Source organism: Manacus vitellinus, unplaced genomic scaffold, assembly GCF_001715985.3.
Source record: "Manacus vitellinus isolate BGI_N305 unplaced genomic scaffold, ASM171598v3 scaffold_19_pilon, whole genome shotgun sequence".
NCBI lineage: Eukaryota > Metazoa > Chordata > Aves > Passeriformes > Pipridae > Manacus > Manacus vitellinus.
The window spans coordinates 7,861,248-7,888,782 of record NW_021939395.1 but is presented as its reverse complement, the minus strand read 5'-3'; the positions used below and the strand labels follow the sequence as shown (position 1 = coordinate 7,888,782).

The 27,535-nt window shown below is 38.7% G+C and overlaps 1 protein-coding gene across 1 annotated transcript in view; it reads right to left on the bottom strand.

Moving 5' to 3' along the window:
* Positions 1 to 27,535, bottom strand: part of TENM1 (teneurin transmembrane protein 1) — a 230,263-nt gene that overhangs the window by 114,959 nt on the left and 87,769 nt on the right. Inside the window, exons 4-10 of the mRNA XM_029959106.1 lie at positions 25,095 to 25,333; positions 16,059 to 16,211; positions 11,833 to 12,032; positions 10,166 to 10,376; positions 6,687 to 6,788; positions 5,433 to 5,627; positions 1,944 to 2,144 (exon numbers count right to left, since the gene is read on the bottom strand). Coding sequence (XP_029814966.1) covers positions 1,944 to 2,144; positions 5,433 to 5,627; positions 6,687 to 6,788; positions 10,166 to 10,376; positions 11,833 to 12,032; positions 16,059 to 16,211; positions 25,095 to 25,333 — 1,301 coding nt within the window. The remainder of the gene's footprint in view (positions 1 to 1,943; positions 2,145 to 5,432; positions 5,628 to 6,686; positions 6,789 to 10,165; positions 10,377 to 11,832; positions 12,033 to 16,058; positions 16,212 to 25,094; positions 25,334 to 27,535) is intronic.

Below are 27,535 nucleotides of genomic sequence, written 5' to 3'. Positions count from 1 at the left end.
ATACATTCATTTCTATTTACAAAAAACATAGAACTTTAACTAATGCATCCTTTATTTTGAAAGTACATGGAATTTCCTGGGGAACACAGAAATCCTCAGGACAAGAGTCTGTGTTCTTCAAGGTGATACAGAAAGGCAAATTTTCCCAGCACTGACAATGATGTGGTACAGAGATGGCAGGAAAGTGCAAGGGTTTGAGGCAGGCTGAGAGACTGCTCGTCTATCAGCTGCAAGCTTTCCTTGTTTGATTCCAGATGAGCAGTCTGTGGTTTACCCTTTTCATCCTCTTCATAGTACAGAACCTCATGACTTTTTCCATTCACATATGACAGCTTGTTTATTCTGACTTTGTTACTCCTTTTATGTTTTCTTACTTACTCATTTGATGTTTTCCTTCCTCACTAAAATCAAGCTTTATTTTCAAGATGCACAGCAATCACTGATCCTAGGAAGAACATCTCAAGCACAAATGAACATCTATATTTCAGTCTAACACTCAATGTATTGACAAGACCATCCTGATTCTAGTCTAACACCTATGAAGAAATATATATTTGAAAGGAGAAGTCAGAAGTATCTGGCTATAAAAAGATGACTGCTGGTGGTTGTAAAGCCATCCTTTGATAACTCAGAAGACAGTAGAGATGAAGAGAGCTATTTTCCCTACTAGTTGATGGAGGTAAGGAAAAAAGCTGCCTTCTAAAAAATGATCAAAACAGCTTTGGAGGTTATTTATTAGTTTTTTGGTCCCTTACTTAATATCTAATTGCCCCATACAGCTGACACAACAGACCTTTCCAAGATTAACATCGTTTTTTGAGCTACAACAATATCGTATTAGAACAGAAATTAGTCTGCATATTTTGTGAGCAAAAATTTAGTACATAGCTAACACCTTTCCTAATTATTTGCTACATTAATGGAAGTACTACTATACTAACCTTCATGGAATATTTTTAACACATAATAAAATACAGGATCAAAATGAAAGCAACTGGTCTTTTGCTGAAAGCCAATAAAAATTCAATCCTTATCAAAGCAGGTGCCATATCCGACAGTGTCAGACTAAAATTACATGCATTAATTTTGGAGTGTAGAATGAATGCAGGGTCTTTGTAACAAACACTGAGAATTATTAGCATGTCAATATCTTGTTGCTTAAAAATTCGTCATGTAGGGGGACATTTTGTAAGTCCCTACTTAAAGATCATAACCATACATTTTAAAAGATCTGAGCGGAAATTTATACTGTTCCAAGTGCTCTTTTGAATGATGATTTCTAAGAAAAACTGGTGACTTGGACCACTGGTTGTATTCCACTGCATTCAGCAAATCTGTCACTTGCATCTATTCTGTACTGGGATGTGCTACTTATCATCTGAGATTTCGGCTTTGTGAGCTCTAAAGGGGAAAAAAATAGTAGTATGTACATTGGTAATGACACGCTCCATTACAGAGTAAAATGTGCAGAGTGCATTCATTTCAAGAAAACAAAATGTAAATGTACAAAGCACACAGGAAATCCACTTCAACTCTTAATCAAGTTTAGTGGGAATCTAACCTTGATGGTCCTCTAAGAAAGAATTTTTATCCTAGCATGAGAGAATGGATGGTCATTTTTGTTTTAAGATTTTTTTTGACATAGCTTTCTTACTCATCAGCCATTGCATTTAGAATTTTTTTTATATACGCCAAATCTCTCTCAGAATTGGGGATTCCCGGATTGCATGAGTCTGATCAGTGCTCAACAATTCAGGTGAGAGTCATGCTTGCCTCTAGTGTGTGCCAGGAGGCACTTGCACTCTTACTGGACTACTGTTCTTGCTGTCACACCATCAGGCACACAACATTCTTGTCACAGGGAAAATGCATTTCTTATCCTTGGCAACTGAAAGCCAGCAGAAAGCACAGGCAATATTGATACAGCAAAATCTCCAGCATACCTGTAGAGCAGTCTGACCCTGTCCACTGTGGCTCACAGCTGCAGATTCCTGCATCCAGGAGGAAAGTCCCGTGCCCCGAGCACTGCTCCTGGCACACGGGAAGCGAAGTCTCACAGTTCACACCGCCCCAGCCTGTGGAGCAGTGACATTCCCCTTGGACACACACACCATGGCCAGAGCACATTGGATCCAAGCAGTCCTCTGGAAAGCAGGGAATATACAACTTAGAGCATAAAACTTGCAACTTCACGCTGATTTACTGGTGAAATACAACATCGGGGATTCAGAGCAATTCGGTAATTTTTGTGCAACCTAACTGAAACTATGTTAACAAATGTAGTCTGTGTTAACATCTGCAAAAGTGTAAGCCAAAAACAAGGAAAAAAGCAAGCATGGAGACAGTTAGAGGCCATATGAATCTGCTTGTCATGGATATTGTCTTATTTTTAAAACACAGAGTCCCAGGACAGGTCTATTGGTCTAAGTCTGTGAAGTCTGTGCTTCAGCAGCGGGGTTGGGAAAGAGCTGGAGCAATTAATAACTACTTCTATAATCGTGCTTTGTATTTCTGGTTGGGTATTTGTGCTCTGTGTTTTATTTACATCTGGGAAAAGAAAGATTTATTCTTTCATATTCCTGTGGAAAGCTATCTCTACAGCCGAAAATTTGCTACAAAAAAAGGGTCATCAGTTAATCTTGAGTAGTGAATTTCTGACTCTATGCTTGCTGCAAAAAAAATAAATCTCATACACTCATAAAAAGTATGTGCTGGGCAATTGCAGGTAATGAACAGCTTCATAAAAGTCATAATGTACTGATGAACAATTTGCAAACAAAGAGCTAAATTTGTTCTCAATTTGGATTAAACTATTCCTAGTGAAAAATTCAGGAGCTCTGTAGAAGAATTTAAATTGGCTGGTTAGTCCTGTATGAGCAGCATACTCTTTCACAAAGCCCCAGCACTGTTTTAACAAGACAGGTTTTAAGCAGGAAGCAGCCTGCCTTCTCTGGAGGCTGCAGGAAGGCTGTGGAGCTGAACAGGATCTGTGGGGTCTGAGCACGGGAAACAATTAACCAGCAGCCCATCCATGTTAGATCACGCTTCAGGCTGACGGTAAAGAGGCACTGTGAAAGTTCTGCTATGCATTTTTCAAGTATCAGCACAAGTACTGTTTCAATAATTAAATTGTAAATTTAACAAACAGTACTCTCTGCTATGGGAATGAAGAGATGCTCTCTGCTTCAGGAAGGGAAGGCTAAATACTTCAGACACAGAGATTAATGGCCTCCAGTTTATAGGACCTTTTGACCTAAAAATAAAGAAGTAATGCTTTTTCTTTTGAACTGCTACACCACCAATTCAAGATCAAATTTCAGGATTTATTTTTTTATCTTTTTCAGCCTTCCAGGCTTGTGCATAGCACCATGTAATTCTGAAAGAGGGGAATCAGTGTTTCTGGACAATGCACATCTTGCTAAGCATAGGACAAAAATACACGACAATTTTCTCTAATCCTGAGACAGCTCTTTATTTTGCTGATATTTTAAAATTAATTGAGGGACTCCATTTTAGGAAAGATAATCTGACAGGACAAATTCAAAGGACTCCCACAGCAATGAATACATGCAGCTACTGGTGCTCCCTGGACAGTACATCTGTTACTATGTCCGCTATGTTAACAGTACTGCTAGAAGACTAAAATCATATTTACATACAATAATATAATCTCAATTAATTCATGACAGAATTATCTCACTACTGCACAAATTATGTTGTACAATACCAACTGAACGGTCATGTCAAGCACACAATGATACAATAAAAACCCACCATACTTGGTTTACACAGGTTTGTTTCACCCACCATATTTCTACATAATTTCACCTTTTTTTTTTTTTAATTTAAACAAGTTGTTTACTATAAAAATCCAGTGTTTTCACACTCTTGTTTTCAATAGCTGTCTGAGTACATTTACGTCAATTTTTTTCCCTAACCATTTTGCAGTGTCACATTATGGCAAGAAACAAAGCAACTAAAACCAGCAGTCAGCCTCTCACCAGCTACAGGTTTGTCAGCAGCACGGCCTCAGTGAGGAAATCTGTGTATTACCTGCTTTTCCCCATTTGGGTTTTCTACTAACAACTGACTATGTCAGACGTGTTCTCTTGATTGTCCCTTTAAAAACCATTCCAGGTATGTCAGATCCATCAAATCCATCCTGGACATTTTTCTGACTAGAGAATTCAAGCCACATAAAAAGCCTCCTCTGTGTGCTACTCAAAAGAATCACCGAAAATCTATATAGCAGGAAGCACAAAGTATGCTGTCACCAGCTTCAGGCTAAGGGGACTAGTGAAAAATCATCAAATCAGGGCAAGCATGAGGAAGAGTTCTGCTTTCCAAGGCTATGCACAGGGGAAGAAAGTCAAAGCTGATGAGCTATCTCAGACATGCTAAGAGGGAAACAACAACTGCTTCTGTCTATACATGAGGGCAGAGACACATCAGAACCAAACCCAGTAAAAATACAGTTACTTGTTCTCATAATTTCCCACTTTTTATTAGCCAAGCCTTAAAGGATGCCAGTTTAGTACCCTGAACACAGGTTCCCAGTAAAAATGACATATGACAACAGAATTACACAATATGCTCTAGTAAACTGAGCCTGTTTGCTGCTCTTTTGGCTTTATATTGTCAGAAAAATCTAAGATGTGGCAGAATGAAGAAAGGGAAAAGCTGATTACGATCGTCTGATTACTCTGGAGAACAACCACATCATATTTTGTTTAAATGATCTTCTGACTGCCTTACCCTGAGTTTTTAGCCCAGTAAAAAAGCCTGGGCAGGCTCTCTGATGGTGTGTGCTAAGGGACCATGGTTAGAGGCAGCAAGGAGGGCTGGGGACACCAGCCACCCTTCCTCAAAATAGTATCTGGAGCCTGACAGAAGAAAAGCGGAGAGAAAAAACTTAAGATAGTCTCACAACTTTCACAGAAAAAAACAAAAACCTTTCTTCCTGGGATGTTTTCCAGGAAACTTTTGGAGGACTGAGAACACACTGCTGGTAAAAACTTCCACCCAGTTCTGGTCTTGCTACTGAGCTTCAATGGAGGGGGAGAACAGAAATCAACCGAGAACTATAGTCCCCTTGGACCAAAAGAGAAACTGAGTATTTCAGAGGATCGCCCATGCTACAAATATTAGATGGTCTTATTAGACAGTGATAAATAATTTTATCCTTTTGAATAAAAATGTGATCATCCCACTGACTGTTACCGAGACCTGAATACCTTTACCTTCCAAAATGTTCTATTTTAACATTACTTTCTATGAGGCAGTAAAGGAAAGGTAGTTTTGAGCAAAACAGTCAGTACTGCTTCACAGAAAGCTAATCACACATACGTGAGTTTTTAACTACCTTGAAACAGGAGCGGAGATTAAAGACAAAAATCAACCCCCCTAGCTATAGAGAAGGAAACTTCACCAACCTTGCTCACAAATCTCTCCTTTGTATCCAGGGACACAGATGCAGACGCCCATGATACAAGTACCATGGCCAAAGCAGGTTGGATCAATACACTGCTCTTCTGGAACATCACACTCTGGTCCTTTCCACCCATTTCGACACACACAGTGACCTTTCTCATATTCTCCATTTCCACTGCACAGCACTGGACAGGAATCTGAAGAAGGTAGATTGACCTTTTTAATGTATTTACATACTTACATAGATTAACATTTATTGCATTTATTGTTCTGTAAAATTGCTTTTCCACTCCAGCTCCTCGATCCTCCATTTGGTTCAAGGGTTGTAACAGACTGAAATCTTTGAACTAGGTAGTGCAGCAGTAATACAATGTCCTCATCTCCTCAGTCTGTCTCACTTGTATACCTTAATTTTGACCTGAAATGGGATATCTTAAAAGAAAAAAATAATTCTCTCCCCTTGATTGGCCTCTGCAGAAAACTTGCAGTGATGCCTGCTTATGATTTTCAGTAAGATTAATATTTCTTTCCTGTGTACTGAAGCATGATCCTGCCCTTTTTCCTTCTAAGACTTGATGTTACTGAGGTTTTAGCCATTACTAATCTGTATGTAAACCAGCAATGTGGAATCTTAGTTTTACAATCCAGTATCTATTTCTGAGCCAATCGAGGTCTTAAAAAAAAAAAAAATAAAGGCAACCCTACATTTGAGGAGACATTGGAAAAACATGAGAACTTCTGGACATCATATGCAGCAGATGATGGATAATACCGACAGAAATATCTGAAAAAGAAATAAGGTCACTTAACATGTTTTTTGCCTTAATGCTGGAAAACTGTCTGTAAGCTGCTTTAGGTTTCTTATCTACACTCTATTCAAGTTAAAACCATAGAAGCTTTTGATTTACTTATGTTTTCTCCAGAGTGAAACTGTTTGTCACTTTTAAATAACAGAAAACATTATGCAAAGCTAACACACTTAATAAAAAATGTATTTTACAATTATGGAGAGGATGCAAAGAGGGATGGAGGAACTTATTAACTCTGAAAGTCAGGGAGGGAGAAGTGGTTGATGCATGTTAACTCAAGTACAGCATCAAGAAACTTTCCACATGTGTGCTTATACTGTATCTGCCATCTGGCTGGAAAAAGGAATTTAATCTCCTTTAATCACTTTGAATCTTTGCAAGCCCAGCAGTCACACACCATAATCATGATCCCTGTCATGCACTGTGGGTCTGTTAATTTGAGATTACCTTTTGCACAATCAGGACCAAGGAATCCCGGGAAACAGTGGCAGTGCCCTGAGATACATTCTCCGTTCCCATTACAATTAGTAGAGCAGTCATCCAGGATTTCTATTTATTCAGAAAATTGTGCACAAAGAAAAACAGAAATTGGTTGAATTTGAAATGAATGGCATCTTCACCTCACTCTGCAGGACACATCTCAACATACAAATAGGTGCAGAAGCAGTAAAAAGCCCATTTTCATTCATAGGGAGCATAAAACAAAATTCCTGTTCAAGCAGCTTACAAATATTTATTAGATTTTGTCCTGACAGCTTTGAGATAACAGGTGCATCATTTATATTACACCAAAAAGCTTTTAAAGTAAGTGTTCATGTAAAATTTACCACCATTAAAAGCACTGCAGGATCCTGAGTATTTGTTGAAAAATGTCCATCTTAAACCCTTTCTTTTATTGCTGAAGTAATTTGTTTGAAACCTGTTTATAGAGTAAATTGCCTTCTAAGGTGTTCATTTGAACCATGTGAATTGAATCCCTTGGAGAAGGGCAGGATTTCCACTTCTATACAATCAGATAAACAAAAAACCAGTCTTGTGTACGGTGATGAAATTCAATGCAATAAAGGACTAAGAACTAGATTTGAAGGAAAAAAACCACCTTCAGTTCTGATCTTAAACTTGCCTACATTTTATCACACAGCTCCGGATAGCAAGCCACTTAACCTCACACATCTGAGGACAGGCTCATATCTGTACATGGATTAGCAGGTTTTAATTTACACCGGTATTTCCTACAGGAAAGCAGTAGATTCACTGATTTATATGGGGTTTGAATAAAGAATATGAAGTAAATTCAAGCTAAGATGATCCTGCACGGAGCAGGTCACTGTCAGGTCAGCTCTAGGACTGAGGGGCTCTGCAGCCCACGCAGGTGCTGTGCAGGATGGGAGAGGAGGGGACTGTGACTGTTACACGGGCAGGTGCACTAACAGATGTGGGAGGTACCTCTGACTATAGGAAAATGGGAGACAGGGCTCCTTTGTCACAAAATAACAACTGTTGAGGAAAAAGAAAAAACCCCAGCTCCTTTTTAAGAGTATCTGTCCACAGCAAGTGATTTGGGAGGAAAAGCTTTCTCAAGAAAGAGTGTACCATTGGAATATTTAATCTGCTATGCTTTTAAACTCAAACATTGTCAAATGATGCATTATAAGCAGATCCTACAACTAATAAACATAAATGAAATAACTGTATTTTGATCTTATTTATGGGCACTTGGACAGATAAGGATTGGTACGTCTTGAAAATGCCTACTGTTATTTGCCTACTGTTATTCGGGCTATCGTTTAAATTAAAGAAGAGATACTTGATATGTATCTATTCATCAGATACCCATAACCTGGACACAGATGTCTGTTTCAAAGTCAAAAAACAGCTCATTTTTAGAGGTAAGTTTTTTCACAGGTATGCTGCTTGTTATTAATTTTTCATACTGCTGTTCATTATCAACTCTTCTCTTGCTCTGTGTGTGCTCCTGCCTGCCTTCTCAGTTTTCCGGAATCACATGGTAAATGATCCCTACATTGACCTGAAATAAAGAATTAATGGTTTGAGAAGTTACTTCCCCTCAGTGCAATGTCCAGTCTGGGCTGCCCTTTATTTAGCTAACAAAACTTGAGGCATGCTACATTTTGTATGCAAATCACCCTCCTCAAGGGAAAGTCTGATCCGAGCTTTAGCTAAAGTGTCAGCAAAATCAATTTTGTACATAACTAACACTGAGCATCTTGAAATACTACCTAGCAGACGCTGATGAGGAGGGCATGACTGGTTCACAGTAGCACACAGCAGAGATGCATCCAAGCTCTTGCTCTAGTCTGAGTGTTTCTGGTCCTGGCTGATTCCTTTGTCAGCAGAGATGTCAAATATGACACCAGCCCAATCTGGGTAAGAAGTATGGCTCAAGGATTTTTATTTTTGTTTTTGGAAACCCCCAGAGAGACAGCCAGGAACCGTTTTGTGCAGAAACCCAGGAGAAGTAGATACCCAGGTAATGAAAACAAAATAGCTAGCACTGTTTTCAAATGCATCTGCAACAGATTCTTGCTGCAGCATGAACAGTCTTTTTCCCAAAAATGTCTTCTTGCAGCCATTTTGAAGATGAAATATAAGGATTCCTGCCTGCACTGTGTCTAACATGCTTTCCTCTTTAACACACAGTTTGTTCTGCCTGTTGGCCACATAAGGGGATGGACAACTTCCTTTTTACCAACTACAACAAGAACTAAACTGCAGCAATTAATTTCATCTTTTTTTTTTGAGAGAGCTTATGCTACTAAATGAAACCCCCCTGTATAAACACTGCTATCTTACAGCAGAAATAAACAAGGGGGCAGGAATTCGGATTCCGATCTGGGCTGGAGTTTGGCCAGGTTTTATAATCTTTGTACAGAATCTGCAACTATGCTTCACAAATCACTTGAATATTATTTTCTCATATGGCATTGAATAATGGCATATTTTCTTGCTTGCGAAAGATTCACTTTCCTGAACAGAGCAGATATGAACTTTTATACCAGAACCAGCCATTAAAACTCCATCTCAATTTCTAATTTTCTTCTTCTATAAGTCCTTCAGAATCTTGTTATTTGAATCATACTGTCCTGCTCTGCAAGGTGTTCACCACAAAGTAAAAATAGTATCCACTTTTTCTGTAGAGCAGATGGCATGTCCATTACTAGTAAAGACATCTTGCTAAACATATGGTAGAACAGGTTAACTAAAGGGTATAGTGGTTAAAGTCTTGCAGCAAACCGAGACTGTCATAAATACAACACTTTACCTAAATTTAAATTCTGAAAAAGCTCTACGTGTGAGGACTGCTCACTCACCTACCTCTGCAAACACTTTTCCACCTATATGTGTTAAAAAGGCAGTAGGAATCTGATATGCAATCAGGACACTGCCTCCTGTATTTGCCCTCTGTGTTCCAAACAAAATGGTGCATTTGAATAACTGGATAAAACAACGCAACCAAACCACAAACCAAAATCCACAAAAGCCACCTTTTAGATTTTCTAACTTCTAACTGACTCAAATACTGGAAATAAAAACTTAAAGCCTGGATAATTTTTGTAGAATTTATGGTTCCCATGTAAGTAGAGAGGGCAGATATAATCTCTTTTATTTTGAACAAGATAATATCAGAAGTTACTCAAGCATTTAAGCTATCACATAAAAATCTTAACACAGAAAAACTTCACACTTAATTAATTTGATAACATCCATCTTAAATATACAAATGTTGCTATTTGTCTAATATTGGTTTAAACATGAAGTTGCTCCACTGAGGTGAATTAAACTAATCTGAAATAAAACATGTTTAAGACAATACTTAAAAGAAGTTGGAACTAAGGTCAATAATTTTCAAATGCATCTTTCCAACGTAATAAGCAGAATAACAATTTTACTGTATTTGTTCTTACCAATTGCTGTAGTTAGTACAAACACTTGCTCCACTTTCTTTCCATCATTGTAGAAAGCCATGTGCCAAGCTCCTTGATCCATGTACTCGATGAAACCTGTCTCTTGCAGTGAAGTTAAGATCAGGTTCCTGGGAGCTTGCTGAGGCTCCTCTGAGTTTTTTGGATCCTGTTTAATTAACTGTTTTCCATCCATCAGTTTTACAAAATCAAACTGAAATAATAATGAGCAAAAATTAAGCAGCTAGCAAATATTCATGAATCTTCTCTGCATGTCTCCTTCAAACAGGAATAAACAGTTGAAATCTTACGAGGAATTGCCTAAGGATTCACCAATGTGGACAGCAGTTGCATAACCCAGTCTGTTCAGCTTCAGGTTACACATAAAAAGCATTATGGTAGGTCAGAAATCTGGCATCAAAACTTGCTGTTTGCTGTGGCAGGGTAAATTCAGACTTGCTGCACCAAATACAGCAGATTTACTCCAAAAATTACATCTCTTTAACGGGAATAATTCCAAAATTCCCAAGCTGTAGTCCCCATGTTATGCAGCTATTCAACTCAAATGCCAAGAACAGATTAAAGAACCTATTGTTCTATACCAGATTTTTATATCTTTGCCCCTTACTATCGATATCATATATCAAAACCTAAATATACTTTTTATTTATATTTAATTTTATTAATACAAATAAGTATATATTTTTTACATGGAAGTTCTTAATACCTAACTGGCTTAATGTTGACAACTTTAAGACCTGTTAACCTCAAAGCATCAGAGATGTAAACCTTTCTACGAATCCCTGTTCAAGAAAAGTTTATATTTCTCTAGGGTTTTTAGGCATTCTGATTTTTAGTAAAGTTCAATGTCAGATCAACTGAGGATCCAGCTCCAATTAAAGTCAATGACTGCTAAAAGTGCTTATTTCTAATACCAAACCTCTAGTAAATAATTTCTGAGGTCAGAGTAGATGACCTCCAGAGGACCCTTAGATTTTTCCATTATTCCATGTATACTTATCACACTCTATGGAGTGTGATCCTGTTATAAAGAAAGATGAAAAATCTATTACCTATAGAAATGACAGCTTCATATGCCAAATACAGTAAGTCTATAAAAAAAATTGCATGTGACCAGCAATATTGCATAAGTAATATTTATTTATTTTAACATTAGCTAGGTTTTCTCCTGCAAAATCCCCAGGAGTAAGCACTCAAAAACCCCCATCATCATCATCTTAGAAACCAGAAAGAGCTTTTTTCTTTCCTATTAGCTCTTTATACTGACTATGCAATCTGTTTGTTTTAATGGAGTCAGAAAAAAAAAATTAAAGCATTTTCAAGTGATCTGGCACTTCATCCCACTGCCCTTGCACAGAAGAGGCTGAAGCTCTGCAGCAGGACGGTGTGTACCTGTCCAGCCTCCCAGACAGTCACATCCCTGTGGCCACAGCTGCTGATCTGTCTGGTAGGACACTGTTCCTTCCCCCGAGAGGGGATGGTTTGAGCACAGAGCTAGAGCTCAGCAAAAGACAGGGATTACCAGACTGCTTTTTGTGGCTACAGCCAGTCTCTTCCTCCCTCCCTGCTTTGAAAACGTATTGTGAACATTCACATCCGCTGCTGCTTGAAAATGTAAGCATGGCAGAAGCAGGATTATTTCAAATTACCTGCGTATGAGTAGGTGGGATGTTTCTTCTGCCATAAATTCCCAGCAGAGAATCCTTCGCCAGTGAGATGTTAAATTTCAGGTACACTGGGTGATGTATAGTAATTTGGAAGCGCCAGAATAAACCAGGGGGGATGGTCTGCATAACTTGTGCTCCAATCTCTACTTCTCCTGTGTCTATGGCCCGGCCCTTCTGAAACACTGATTTTCCAGAAACAAACAAAACAGTCAGTTGTGTATTCATGGAGGGTGGAAGATAACAGGTCACAAGGTATAAATGGGCCTTAGATATATAATAGAATATAACAAAACCAATCTCTAAACAGAGGGCATTTTGCTGGAATAACTGCGTTTTTTACTGAACATGTTGGAAAATACAAATAAACCTGCATGCAATGTTTCCAACAACAGGTGTCATGGGGCATTTTTGCCCTAGAAATCTTGGAACACTGCACTGAATATGAAAAGGTGGAACTGCTGCTGCATAAACCATGGTCTTTACCTATCAGCTATAGAAACAAAACACATTCAACTGTGAACACAGAGAGAAGGCAGTGGGACATTCCTCCTCTGACACCTATTTCAGACTGCTGCTGAAGGGGCATTGCATAAGCTACACAAATGGACCCCACTGAGGACAGAAAATCCATCAAACCCAGTAGTTCAGAGCCTATGTGCAAAGCCTAGATTTCTATTAATCACCATGCCTAATGGTTTTATTATGGTAGTGATAATCTAGTCCTGGAGAAATAAAGAACATCTGTTCTGGCTTGGTCTTTCTGCATGAAAACGCAATAGGGGCATGAGGACAGGGACAGGCACTCTGAAGAGAAAGCTGGCATTATTTCATAATGCTGAACAATAAATTTGCAGACATCTACAATATGTAACTTCACACACGGGTATGAGAGAGCTGAAACAGAAAGGGAAATGGAATGCAGAAAGAAGACTTTGCCAAACTAAATTGGAGCTGGCTTGCTTTGTTGGCTTATATCACCAACTTTGTGTTTTTTAATGCCTGTCTGTGATCAGCATTGTGACATGCTGCACATCACAGACCCAATCCTGCTAACATTTGAGCTAATTCCACTGAAAGGTTTGTAAAACTCTGACATTTCCATCCTTTCTCTCAACTAGAATAAAAGCAGGATTGTATGTGCCATCGGAGGACGAGTTAAGAGAAGATTGAATTCAGCAGCCTTACCCATTTATGTTTCATTTCATTCCAGTATCACAGTGAAAAATACTGAGGAGCAAAGTGACTGGACTCTCAGCTTTTACAATAATGTATATAAATTTCTAATCCAACATAATGTATGTAAAATTTTATAAATCGGCACTGGAAATTTAAACAGCAGCAGCAAAGCCAGGGCCAGCTTTTCCTGAACGTGTTAATAACAAAGACCCTCAGTGGGACCTTACAGAGGCTTTAACTAGCGTAGGAAGTACTTAGCATTCTTAATGAATAGAGATTTAATTTACAAGGCAGGAGCAATTCCCAGGGTACTGGATCTTTCAGCTTCATGGCTGCTTTGTGTCACCAAACCTACAGCAAGAACTAGGAGCTACCTTTTAACACCTCATCACTTAAAACCGTCTATTTTTAGTGTACAGAACTTGTAATCTAATACCGTGAAAATACACCCCTTAGTTTGTGAGTTAAAATATTTCCAAATTGCTGCTTTAACAATGTTCAAGGTGAGACTACTCCCCAGTTTGCTTAATGGAAAAAATCTTGAATGTTGAGGTTTGAGAAGAGAATTAAACTTTCTATGCTAGACAATGAAAGTGGATCCCTTCCCACTCCATCTCATAAAAGATCCTACTAGGCTTGTGTAAATTTACAAACCTTTTCCTGTATTTCCAGTACTCCAGAGATATTAAATCTTAATGATTCTTTGCAAGCAATTACCTGGGGTTAAGTAAAACACTAAGGAACTTTTTGGAGTTATTGACACATGGTAATTAATGTGAAACAATTACAAGATGGTAGAGCTAAGTAAAAAGTCAAGGATACAGTATCATTTTTGAAGTTAATGGCATTATTGGTCGGTGTTCAAGGTCTTTAAAATACAGTAACTGCTTCTTATTTTCTTGAAGTGAAAAGGTCTGGTTTTTTTGTTGAAAATAAGAAGCAATACATCTTTAGTCTGGGTGAATTTTCACTAACTGATGTTATCAAATTATGCTGAATATCATGTTAGTGTTTCTAGGCTCAAAACAAGGCATCAGACTTTTTCACATTTGGCTGAAAATACCTTTGCTTTAGAAACAATTTTATCTAAACTTTAAAAAAACCAGATGCACTTATATGTCAACTTATCTCATCACATGGAAAAGAAGTGTATGCTGCTATTGATAATGCTAACAGGAAAATCTATATACTATCTACCACTAACTGATAGGATGCAGTTGAAGTATCTCTACCTTTTCAAATGCTAATTTTTCAGACAACCACACAGCATGGAAAGGCCACCGTAGAAGCCATGCCTGAAGTGCATGTTTTCATATTCACTGAGCCACTGTGCCTTCTTTACAGAAAAAGAATTTGGCTCTGTTTCTGTGCTTAGTTGAATTAAGTAAGTATTTGGCTGGACAAAAAAGGCATCTGAAGATACACTCTTCACAGACTATCCTCATGTACTTCCTTGCTCTTTCTTGAAAAAGTCAAAAATAAGCTTTTAAAATTACAGGGCTGCAATACAATTCTGCTCTTTGTTTCTTATGACAAAGTATCATTTAATTATCTATATTCAGTTCCTTGTACAGCTCCCAATATTGCCAATTGGTATTAATTCTTCTCTATTCTTTCTAAGCACACTTTCCTTGGAAGTCTGAAACAGAAGATAGATTTCTATTCACAGGTTTCTCTTGGCTTCAAGAAAGAAAAACTCCAAACAGCGTGGTGCCAATTACCTTTACAAGAACATACCCGTATGCTGATTATTACTGATCCTGAAACAATCAATCTCCTTGTACTCCCCTGGTAAATACCAGCATCAATAGGATGTCTGACTTTTTAATCACATTACTACATATTAAAATGTTAACTCATAGCCGTGGGTCAGTGTGTTATAAAGTGACTTCTTGAAGAAATCTGACTTGCTGGTTTGCAAACCTGATTTTCATTAAAAGATTAGTTAAAATATATGCTTTCAAAGTCTGGAAAAGCCTTCTGTGCTGCTGCATTGAGTTGGGAAAATGGGAGGCCACAGTATCTGACAGCAGTTATTTATCCTTGTGAAATCACATCAGAGGCTTTAAGTTTACAGAAAAAGCATCAACTTTTGGTGGTATCCTGCTGTAGGGAAAGCAGTTGCCTGTTTCCAAAAGCTGCCTTTCACTGCATCCACAGGGAAAATTTTTATGAAGACTGGGTTTGCACATCTCAGACACTCCTCTCTGTTTCATCCTCCTGGCTGCACTGTCCACTCCCTTCCTATCCCAGCTCTGGTACTTCTTTGCCCCTTCAAGAGGTCTGGTTCAGCCACTTCCATGGCACAAGATTACCTGCATTCTCTAACAAAGCTGTTTTCTGCTGCCACAGGGAACTGATGTGTCTTGGTGACGCATGAGACAATCCCTGCAGTGGGCACAGGGATGTGTGGAGCCACAGAGGGAGGCAGGAGGACAGAGTGGGGCTGTGCCCCTGGCAGCAGGGAGCTGCCAGACTGGCTCAGGCGTTTTGTGAAGCCATGGTAGATTCCTGTGAGCTGATTCCCTGTGACTGGCTCAGCTGGGATGTGACAGGATGCCGCATTTTAGCTTACGCCTTCAAGAACTGCATGACTTGAAAAGCATTAAGATTTCTACCCCTCTGCACATTCTGACCTGTCAGTACAAAGGGTTTCACTCTGTCTGAGATTGACTTTGGTCTGCAAGACAGGCATAGTATGAAGACCTCTGCACAAGCAAGAACAAGGTAAATATGGTCTCCCCTCCCCTGTCTTAAGACAGAAGCCAAATGCTCTCACTTCTCTCACAAAAGAAGGGTAATTACTGTGCTACTGAACCTTCCTTTCCTAATGGTCTGAGTTGGTTGCTAATTTCAGTGAGAGTTCTGCTAATGGAAACGATCTGGTTATGAACTTTTCATACCCATTTTAAAAATATACTAAAGAAGATAGAACCTCAACTCAAAATACTGTCAAAATGTAGCAAATACAGAATCTGAACAGTAGCAATGTTTAACTATTCATCATCTTCTGTCTTCTCATTCACACATACCTTTTTTTTCTGTTTTATCAGAAACTTTTCCTCCAATTGGTGAGTAAGTAGTATCCATGGATTCTGTTCCTTTATTTCCTTTGCTAACTCCATTTTCATAGAGTTGCCCTTCCACAGGTTGTAGTTGCCAGGTTAAACCAAACAAGTGTACTGCTGCAAAAAAATGAAGACCAATTAACTGATGTCTAAGCTACAGCACCTTCAGTGAGACTACGAAAGAATGTGATGACCTAGTTTCTGCAAAGTCAAGTATTACTTTGTTCTGTTAGTAATAAATCAGCATTTCAAGGGGGCTAATGAGCAATTTACTATTTTACCTTAAAACTCAATGTTTAATTAGTTTCCATGCTTTTTTCTGGAGCTCAGCCAGGTCAGGGTGATGAATTTCTACAGCAATTAATGGAAATACTTGCAATTAAAAGGATAACAGTTGAATAAATTCAATATTGTGTGACAGATTCTAATGTTACATCAATGTTGTTCCTCAGCTCTTGACTCTCAAAGAGCTCGGTTTGTTGATTAAAGCACTGACAACAACTTCTCACCTCTCCAACCCAATCTAAGTAAAAATGTGCCCACTGCATTTCCAAACCTTTTCCTTTAGGTTAAACATTAGTAAAAACACCGACTCCATAGATTTACTCTAGAATTGCACAGCAGATAAAAAGCTGACTCTAGATCTAAAATACATGTAATTATTTTACAACACAAATTAAGAGAAATATAATTGTTATTTATGTATGCACTATGAAATCTACTAAATAATCCTTTTAGGAAGTTATAAATTATCCTTATTACCATACACAGGGGCTGCCTACTCTACTTAGCTTGCAGAACCCATTTGTGTTTTCTGCTTTCCTTTCTTTGTTTCTGATCTGAGGCCTCAAAGGATGGTAGGAGAAAGACAGCAACAGAGGATCTTATTTTAACATAATATGATACTGCAGTCAGTCTAGACAATTACCTAGGTCTTACTGAGAAGGGCAAAGTATTCCAAGGAAGAGGTTGCCTTAGCACTGAAGTAAGTCAGCGGGGAGGACAGATGACCCACTAAAATATGAATTGAGGATCACCCCCACTGAGGAGTTGAAATTGTCACATAAAGAGCAAAGCTCGAGCAGCAGCTCTTTAGCCACATGCAGCAATTTGCACTGAGTAGGATCTGCCCACAGTGGGAGCCTAAAAGGCAATATATTTGCTCTTCCTGAATCATGGAGGAACCTCAGAGACTCTCAGGAGAAGTGTGATCTAGAATGGGTCTTGCATTAAGAAAGTACATAATTTTATTCTGCACTTGCACATACTTCAAGGAAAAAATCTCAAGACAACTGAGAAACCTGCAGTCCATTTCCCACATGTTTGCTCACAAGCCTCCCTTGCATGCTGAAAAGTTAAAGTATAAAAATTTAACAAAATCCCAAGCCTTGAATGGATTCCCGGCAAGGGCTTGCCAAAACTACCACAGGAATGTAAAGCTGCCAATCTACAGCCATTAATTCCAGATCTGTGCACTCCTGGGTCACACAACTACAGCTACATGATCCAACTGAAGCAAATGAGAGCATTACTATTAAATTAGTGAGGTGACAGTATTTGTGACTCATTTATATTTTTTATATTGGCTTCAGAAGAAGAAAGCCAAATTTACTGGATTCTCAAATCAGTGACTCACCATCAGATCTGGGCTCTGAAGACAAATCACCAGGCAGCAGATAACCACTCCCCAGAAGAGATATTAGAAGCTTACTCCAGTGTCAGTTGTGAGAACTGAAGCCAGAGACTTGCCTGGACTACTTCATATTCTACAGGATTGAAATCACCAAGGCACCGTGCTAATACTTTGAAAAGTGTCTTGCAGTCAGATCACACAGAGCTCAGGTCTGAGCTTTGAGCTTAATGCAAGACAGATTACTTCTACATATGAAAGACACAACAAAACCCAATGTGCCTTTACATCTCTAGAGTAGATGTTCTTGCTCCTGGCTTGAGCTTCTAGACATTATTATCATTTAAAGAGTTAATAACAACAAAAGGGAACAAAGTTCATTGGGACTGATAACTAAAGAATTTACATTTCATTTATACTAATGCAAATAATTACATCAGCACTTCAAACAGATCAACACTAGAAGCAAAACACAACTGCATACATCATTTCCCAAGACAGCATTTGCATGTGCTGCAGAGGGTATGTCACAAAGCAAGGGTTGAATGTGTACTGCACCTTTTCCTTACTGCCTGTCTTTTCCAGATCACACACACTGTGCTTGTTGTCATCCACTCGCACCAATTCCAGTCATTTACTTGCTTCATCTTCCTTCAGGCTGAGGAAGTGCCGTTGTTTTTATAGCTCGTGCCAAAGCTTGGCAAGCTGGCAAAAGTATCTGTATCTATGTTTGACAGTCAGCTTCCTCCCTGAGAAACACCAACTGCGTTGTAGATAATGATGGTCTCTGCCAGCCTCGGACTTGCTGTCCGTGGGAGGTGACATGGGGCACCGGTGGGCCAGATTTGCAAAAAAATGGGCACAACTGAGTGCCTGAAGAACAAAGCACATTGCTGTGAAAATAAGGTCTGCTTGAATTGAACTGAATGACTTCTAGCACTGCAGAAACCTGGTCACCTTGCAGTCTTAAAATCATTCCAATTTTTATTATGTTAGTTTTAGCTATCGAGAAATTACCTTCAGATCCAGGTGTCACTCTGACACTAACCAGACCACATACACCAGTAAAGCCATTCATTCCTACATATACCTTTTTCAGAAGTTAACTACAGGGAATAATAAATGTTTATTTAGTAGACACAGAGCCCTACCTTGTCTCTTCATTTTCTGTGATACTTTTCTTTTTACCTAGGGTATACATAATTCCTACAAATCTTGTTTCCTACAACATATGTACACTATGTTTTAAATATACACTTATTTCACCAAATAAGATTACATAAAACTTTCAAATCTCTGTCTCTCAAATCTCTTTAGAAATAAGTAGGCATGTACTGAATGTCATTAAAAAGCTCAAAAGAACTTCTCTTTTGAGTCATTCTTTGATTTTTCTAGTGGATTTCTGGCTTTTGATTTTCCCCTTTTGCACAAAGGGGCACAGAAAATGCAATTCAACTGTGGGCCACAATGTCATTTCCCACAGCATAAATCCCTTTGCAAGGTTCTCAGCTCTATTTCCCATGTGTAATGCCCAGCTATAAGATCCTACTCCACAGACCAAATAGAAGATGACACCATCGCTCTGCCCAACTTAGCACTGAGCTGGGTAAAAAGAAGAGAGATTCACTTTCTGATGAAGGCCTCTGCCCTTTACTCAGAGTTCAGCCTTTCAGACTGATGTTTACACAAGAAGACCTTGACTGCAGTACTCTTGAGGGCTGGTTGCTGACTAACAGTACACAACCCCACCACTAGGATTAAAGATGCATTACATGATGTAGCTCAAGTTCACACAGAACACAAAACAGCCTTTGAGGTTTGATGACTACACATATTACAGAAAAAGCAAAAGCTACTTTGGCTCTGCCTGTCTGGCTTACCAAAAAATTTCTGCAATCACATACCCTGTATTTTGCAGCACCTAAAATACTTCAGCTTCTAGTGGGGTGCACAAGGTCACTGGTGAACTGCTACAGTTTCAGGCAGAACCCAAGGACTGGTAGGGCAAGTGCAGATGAAACAGCTTGTTAGCTGGCATGATTGCAAAATTCCTACTTCTGTTAGGAGGAGCTGTGGTGAGTCAGCAGGAGCATCAATCCCTGACATCCCCTCAGCTGGCCTAGCTGAACCTCTCCTCTGACAGCTGAGTGCAATATTCTCCCTGCTGGTAGCAACTGCGCTTTTTTACCCAGCATTCTTGAACTTCCAAATTGATTTGTCTCTTTCCTTGGTTCTTCTATCCTACTGCAAAGCTTATCTGAAAAGGTACTCTTTCTTGGCTTGCTTGAACCTTCAGTATAATCCCCCTGTCTATCTTTACATTATTACTTTGCTCTATGCAATTGTTTTGCATGTTGCCATGAGCAGAGCTGCATGTTGCTTTCACTGAGGTGATCTGGAGGCAGGAAAACGTATCTGAAGGCAAAATTTGATCCTCCTTACATAATGTTTGGAGATAGGTCTTATAGGATGGATACCACCATAGCTATATTTCACTAATATTTTATTAGAGAGCCCCGTTTAACTCAAAGTTTCTGATAAAACTGTAACTCAAAAGTAAAATTTTTTTTATTTTTAAGATGCATTATGGATGTTATAGCAGATGCTAAATGTGGAGAAGTCTGTAGTCAGTGGATCTGAAGAGACTGGAGGATGCCACAGGACTATGGTGAACCTAAATTTCTTCCTCAACCACCTTACCCTGGCCTGGCTGCACAGTGGAGCCACGCAGGGTAATTTTAAATGATCAATCTCTCTCCAATACAGAAGATCCTACACGTAGTACAGAGCTTTTCTGGGTAATTTATTATGCTTCTTAGGTAAAAAATAATTATTAGGTATAAAACAGATCTCTTGCAGAAAAAGATATATTAAAGGCCTACATCATCTACCATTTCCATAAATTTCTTTCATGGAACAAAGAGATAAAAAGCCAGTGTTACTTTATGCTGCCCAAGGGATTTTCTCTATCCAGAGGCAGGTTTCTGGTTGCTTCATGTTACTGCTGAAAGTGAAACCAGTCGGGTCATGCTTAGAACCAAAGCCTGGGTCTTTACCTCTGAAGTAAATGGCCAGATTTCTTATTTTATTCAACATTTAAACAAAACAAACTGACACTTCCAGATTGTCTACCTCACTCCCCACAATTCCACGGCACACTAAAGTAAATAAACATTCACAAAGATACAAGCAATTTTTTCAGCGCTCGCTTTGTAAACTGGATTAACCCACCATCTGCTACGAAGCCAATGATCTAATTTAATTTATTCTTATCTACCTTCTGTGTAAGCACAGCTTGTCAACTCCGGTGCTACACGTTTGGCAGAATATGAATAAGAGCCTTGGCTCCGGTGCAAAAGAGACACTCGGTAGTGAGGAGACGTCAAAAAAGTCCTGTGCAATAAGCACTTACAACCTGCGAGCTGAACTTCAGAGGACAAAAGTCCTGCAAACGTGAAGTCCCTCCAAATTGCTGACCTCCACTCAAGGATTCTATTTAGCTTTCTCTGCTGTTTCCAGTTATTTTACAGAATCTCAGTAGATCATCTCCCTGAAGCCCAGACTTTAGAAGAGCTGTAATAGACTGCATACCAGCAGCTGACTACTCTTTCTGCACCTGCTCTGACTAAGTGCCAGAAAAGGATTTGTTTCTGTAACTGCTAGTAGGTTCTGCTTATAAAACTGGATTTTACTGTGGCATGAAGCCATGGATGCATTGGTGTCTCAGTTCCAGTAAAGGTGAAGCAATGTGAAAATATCTGCACACAAATAAGAGTCAAAGTTCTGATCCTGACCTACAGAAGGGGTGATCTTCTGTAAGCTCATTTTATAAAGAAAATACTACTTCGTTCTACTCTAAACAAATCTGAAAATTTCCATATATTTGTTACAGCCATCTTAACCCTCAGCATTCTCCTCTTTCTCAAGCATTCTTCTCTTTATAGTTAACATATTTTTATACCTGAAAATACAAATATACTCCCCCTTTCCTGCAATCCTCCTAAAGGGATGATGGTTTCATTTCTCATTACTGACTTGTATTTTAGACTTAGGAACAAACAAAACCTAATCTTAGACAACAGCAGATGTTGTCAGACTTCCTCCTCTGAGTACTTAGAGATTTGTGACAATATCAAATTTCTCAGTAAGACCCAGGATCTGAGAGAGCAGCCACCATGCTTCCCAGCTGTGAGACCCTGATGAACCTGTCCCGGGGAGAGTTCTCCCACTAAGGAGTTCAATGACATTTCAGGGTTGTGCATCTGCATCACAGCTTTTACATAACCCTGAAATTTAGCATTGTTTACTATACCATTCTATTCTCCAGTGTAAATCAGCATATTTTCCCCTTGAGCCTTCTCTGAGTAATTTCTATTTTTGTTACTATTTTATATTGTTTAAAGCTATGCAACCAACATTATAAATCTATCCACTGAGATACATCTGTCCTTAAAATCTGGCCTGGCCCTTCCCAATGTTGAAACCATCACTCCTCTACCTTGTACACGGAGTGAGAAATGGCAGGTCACAGTGGCAGGCAGCAGAGAGGCTTTAATTTCCTTACTCTCCATGTGAATATAATTTAAGACCCAACACCCATCTCCAATGCATACTCATAAATAGTGATAACATCATGAAGGATAGGGACAACTTCATATTCATACTTGAGAATACATTTGTATATAAAATACCCATTTCATAGTCAGGGATGGTTAAATTCAAGAACATGAGATGCAATTTTCAGAGGCACTGAACATTTGCATCACCTGCTGAAATCAATAGGAGCAGTAGGAGTTCAGCACCTTTGATCAATAGGACCAGTGATTTGCAAGTCCAAATCAGCTGCTGATAAAATAGGAAAGTATCATGGAAGAAAAATCCAACTTGCTAATGGGCTAAAAATAACTAACTAGGTGAGCAGCCACATCAACCATTTTATTTGGCTTAAAGAAAATGAGTGGTGCTGAAAAAAAAAGAGAATATTTACAATAACATTACACAATAGCAGGGTATTTTATACACTATATAGCAACACAGACCAGTATTCAGTTGGCCCGAAATTGCAGCTCGTAAGTTAATGCAGGCTATGCCAAAAATACAATGATGAAAACAATTTTGCCTTTACAAAGGCTAAGTTTGGTGCTAAAACTAAAATGAGTTCTGTTTTACAGTTTGGACCCAAGTCTGTAGCGATTGCTCAGAAACAACTTTCTTTGACTTGAAGAAAACCTGCCTGGAGACAGGACTGTGGGACCTGAACCATGGTGAGCAAAGAATGAATTTTAACTTCAGAGTGTTACACACAGTCTGATTTTCTATATTCAACTCTTATTTAAAACATGGACATTCAATTTTTGAAGTGAAAAATATGCAAGCCTATAGAGCAGTGAACTTTGAAAACAGTTTATATGCTATTATTCATACCTAACAAAGGGAAAGAACTAAGCCACCTGAGTCATAAGAAGAGATCATAAACTTATTTAAACATTTAACCAAACAGAGATGGGAAGCAGGAATATTAACTTGGAATAAGTTAACTAATACTACCTGAATCTGCAGGAAAGCTTATGCAACTGAAAAATGTCTGGGACAAACAAGAGCAAATAATGGTGCCTTGAAAGTTTTCTGAATGAGAATTCCTGGTTCAGAAATTTGTATTTTAAGAAGAAAAAATAATAATTTATAAAATGCAAAGACATCTCTATTTTACCTGCTTCTGTCTAACTAAAGAAAATATGTTACACCTTTATGCAACCAAGCTACGCCCAACACAGACACATCTACAGGAGATTCACACAGAGCTTTTTTAATTCATGGTGACAAGGAGTGCTTCCAGCCTTCTCAGGCCGATGACATGCACCAGTATATCCCTGGAAAGTTACAGAAATTTCAGTGGCAGACTGAAATCTAAAAAAGGGATGAAACAGGCAGTGCTTCATCCAGATAAAGTCTAAATGGTGTGGGTGGGATATATGTGTAGCAAACAGATGAGGCTGCAAAAATTATACAGCCAGTCCTAACCGAGGGCATATGCTCACCAGCTGTTATGTAAATCTGCAATTAATGGAGCTTACGAGATCCTCAGGTGCTTTCAAATCATCATACACCAGAAATGATCAAATCTGCTTTCCCATATGCATTAGATGAGGATGTTAGAAAAAAATCCCTCCTGATGAGCCTCTTGCTGACAGTAACCAAAACTTTGTCACTATGGGGCAAAGAAAAAAAATCCAACCCAGTGGAAAACAAGAAATGACTGCAATTGTAATGAATTTCACTATACAGACATTTATTCAGAGAATACAGAAAATCAATGGCCACTTATTGGTTTGGAAGTATCTGTATTTGGATGTCTGTCAAGTTTTACCAAGTACTCTTTCAGGCAGACCTGGAGTTATTCCCATTCAAACTATAAGATAAGATTGTCAGGGATACTCTGGTTCCTGCCACCTCTCAACTGGCATCTAAACCAACAAAGAGTGTGTGTGAGACAGAAAATAATTAGATTTTCCTCTGTTTACAGAAGCCACAGTCACATTCTAAGATTCTACACACAGAATGTTCTTTAATATTTTTAATTCAGATTGAAAAAACAATGTGATAATTACTGTTCAGGCAAAATGTCATGTAGTAAATCACAGAGACTTACTCCCCTATGTACATTGTAACTACACTGATTTCAAGCCCACCTTCAATATATCTGTCTTCCAAAAACAAACCCCAGGAAGCCCTTTCGAGCTACTCAAATAAATCCTGCCAATATATTTTGCTAATAAAATTACAGTTAGGTACTATGTAACATTTTTTTAAAAACATGAATTCAATAAAGTGATAACAAAATGTATCTTAGAACACATGGTGTAAAATCCTATGTATTTTTAGAGCTATTTGTCATTCTAGCCAATGATATAATAATTGAGAGGAAAAATGATAAAGATTTAAATGGTGAAGAGACCAAAGAATTGAACTAAAGGTAGCAAGGCTAAATACCATCAAACATAACCAGTCTTTCCAGACAATTCTTTAAGAGCAACAATGTTCTAAGGCTTAATATGAAAATCAAATGTTTAATTTAAGAAAATACCACAGCAATTAAAATCAGTAGGAGTCCTCTGCTAGTATAAACATGTAATCTTGAAGAATATTTTTTTCTCTGCTAGGCAGCATCAAGGTCAACAGAGTAGAAAGTTAATGAGAATTCCATGTTGTGTTCAACCTTTGGCCAACGTGGTGTTTTGTTAAGCAGAACTTACAAAGCACCAGTGAAAAACATTAATAGTAAAGCATGATTTGTGTTAGTGTAAAGAAGGCAGGACAACAGAACAGAGAAGATAAAGGATAATTCAGCAGAGGAAGGAAGTGGGGCTTACCAATAACGTAGGCGAGCAACAGCGCCAGGGTCACCGTGATGGCAGTGGCACTCAGAGCTGTGCACTTCCAGTTGCAACACCTGTAAGGTTTGTTAAAAGTGAAGGCAGGCCTGGAAAAGGTGCTTCTAGGAAGAGGCCTAGGAGGTGGAGAGTAAACAGTATTGGATGTTAAGGGATAGTTCTGACTGGCTGCGCTGAAGATGGCTGAAGACCCAGATCCATGTTTAAACAGGAAATGCCTACAAAAAGAAGACAAAGAACAATGTTGTAAAAACCACTTTGTGATGTAAAAAGCGAAAGGAACTATATAAACACTGTGTGGTTGTATTGCCCCATGTAAGCACAGTGTGATAAATACTGCACATATCCACAGAAAATATCAAAGACAGGAAAATGTATTTCAATACCCTCTATACTGGAAGTTTTTCAACTACACTACAAGATTTCGAGCAATTTTTTAGTGAAATCATATAATATAAATGAATTCTAAACTATCCTCACAACGTTTCAGAGTATTGCTGAGGAAAGGTTGTTTCTCAGCAGAGCACTTGGGATCCTCCAAAGACAAGCAGTCCCTGTGTGCCTTGTACACAAGTGTGCCAGAGACAGGGGAACTGTTGCCAGCAGTACCCACCCCATCCAGAAACACACAACTGAGTTCACCTCACCAGGAGTACCCACAATATGCTGAAGCCACTTACTACTCTGACCACTTATTTTTTACCAAGGAATATAGGAAATTACAGAAAAAAAAAAAGGTGACTACTTAGTCACCTGATCTACAAGGATAATCCATTTTGAAGGACTGCAGTCACTGTATAGGCAAGTACAATTTCTTTACTGTTCTTAATTGAGCTATTTTGAGAGCAGTTTTTCTTCAAATGCTTTTGCCTACTGTGGTGATTCTCAAACACACTAGGAAAGAATTCATTTGGAGACCTATTTCAGCATTATTTTCAGGACTGATTGCCTTCAAGAAAAAAAAGCAAAGACTTACATTAGCACAAAAAATAAGGTACAGAAATGTGCCTTGCAGAACAGGCTCTGGTGCAGAAATATAAAGTGGTTGCTTATAGGACAAAGGGTGCTTTTCATAACTGTCAAGTGCTCTCCAAGAGAATTTGGGAAAGGTTATTTAACATTAAATGATAGCTTATTGTGTTATGTACTCAGAAGTTGTGGCAAAAAGGACAAGTTCAGGGCTGACCATACCAACCACTTATTCTTTTGGAAACACCAACTTTCTTTGGACCTTCTTTCCTTTGTTTTATCCAAGGGAGCAAACTTCTTCAGTGCACTCTTTTCTGACAGGTGCACATCTAAATCTCATGCCACAGCCTGCACCCAAAGACGTTTAGAACATCTCGGTGTTCCCCTGTCTCAAGCCATGAGGTCTGAGCTGAGAAAGCAAGGGAAATGGCATTGACATCACACACCTTGAAAGAACAAGGCCCACCTTGGCCACAGGGCTGCCACTAGAGTATTGTTTCAGTCTGAATATCTGTAGACTTTCTGCTGAGTACCCCAACTCAGGGAGGCATTTCCTAGAGACCAGCATTCAACTCTCCCGAGCTTGCCAGCTCTTGTTCTGGGACCCAGACACTGATGTGAAGCAACCACCAACCTGCAGTTCAGACAGGCCCTACCATATCACCTGTGCTGGGGATACTGGTTGCCCTCAGTTGTTTCTGCTAAAACTGAAGGAGGACCTTGTGTTTAGAATCTTATGACACTGTGATTCCTGCAAGCCAAAAATCACAGACACTTTTCAGCTGAAGTTAACTGGCCAATGCTGACACGATCCAGAATCTTCCCAATGGCAAATGTACCTTTACACCCTTCAGCAAAGCACAAGAAAAGTTTTTGAATGCATATGTGGATCAATCAATCTGTGCTGGTAGAATTTCTTTGATGGATACTCAGCAGGATGTATGCAGGATCAAACGCTCAAGAGTATGAAACATGGTTATACTGTGACATTTGACTTTAAGAATATTGTAAATACATGTTCCTGAAAAGGTAATTGCTAAAATCATGTAATGAGTATGATATTATGTATTTCCACTATAAGATTTTAAAAGAAAGGTTACAATTTTCAAAATGCCAGATTATAGAAAATAAAAAGGTATTACAGAGCAGTTTTGTCTTTGAAAGGGCCCTTTATTCAGATAGTTACATAAAAAAGAAGGTAAATGAGAATACAGGTTAGCTTGCATCACTGTTTACAGTGCCAATGAATCAGGAATCTTATGATTAAACCATGAGAATGAAATTTGAGTACTAGTTACTGCTCGTCATAATTACCCAAGTGAACCACACTCGGACAAAACAGGACAATTAACCCTGACTGAGTGCAGATCCTGGCATTATATCACACAACACAGCCTAGTTTTCCTTCCCACTGACTTTCACAGCTGTAGATATATACATTATAGAGATGG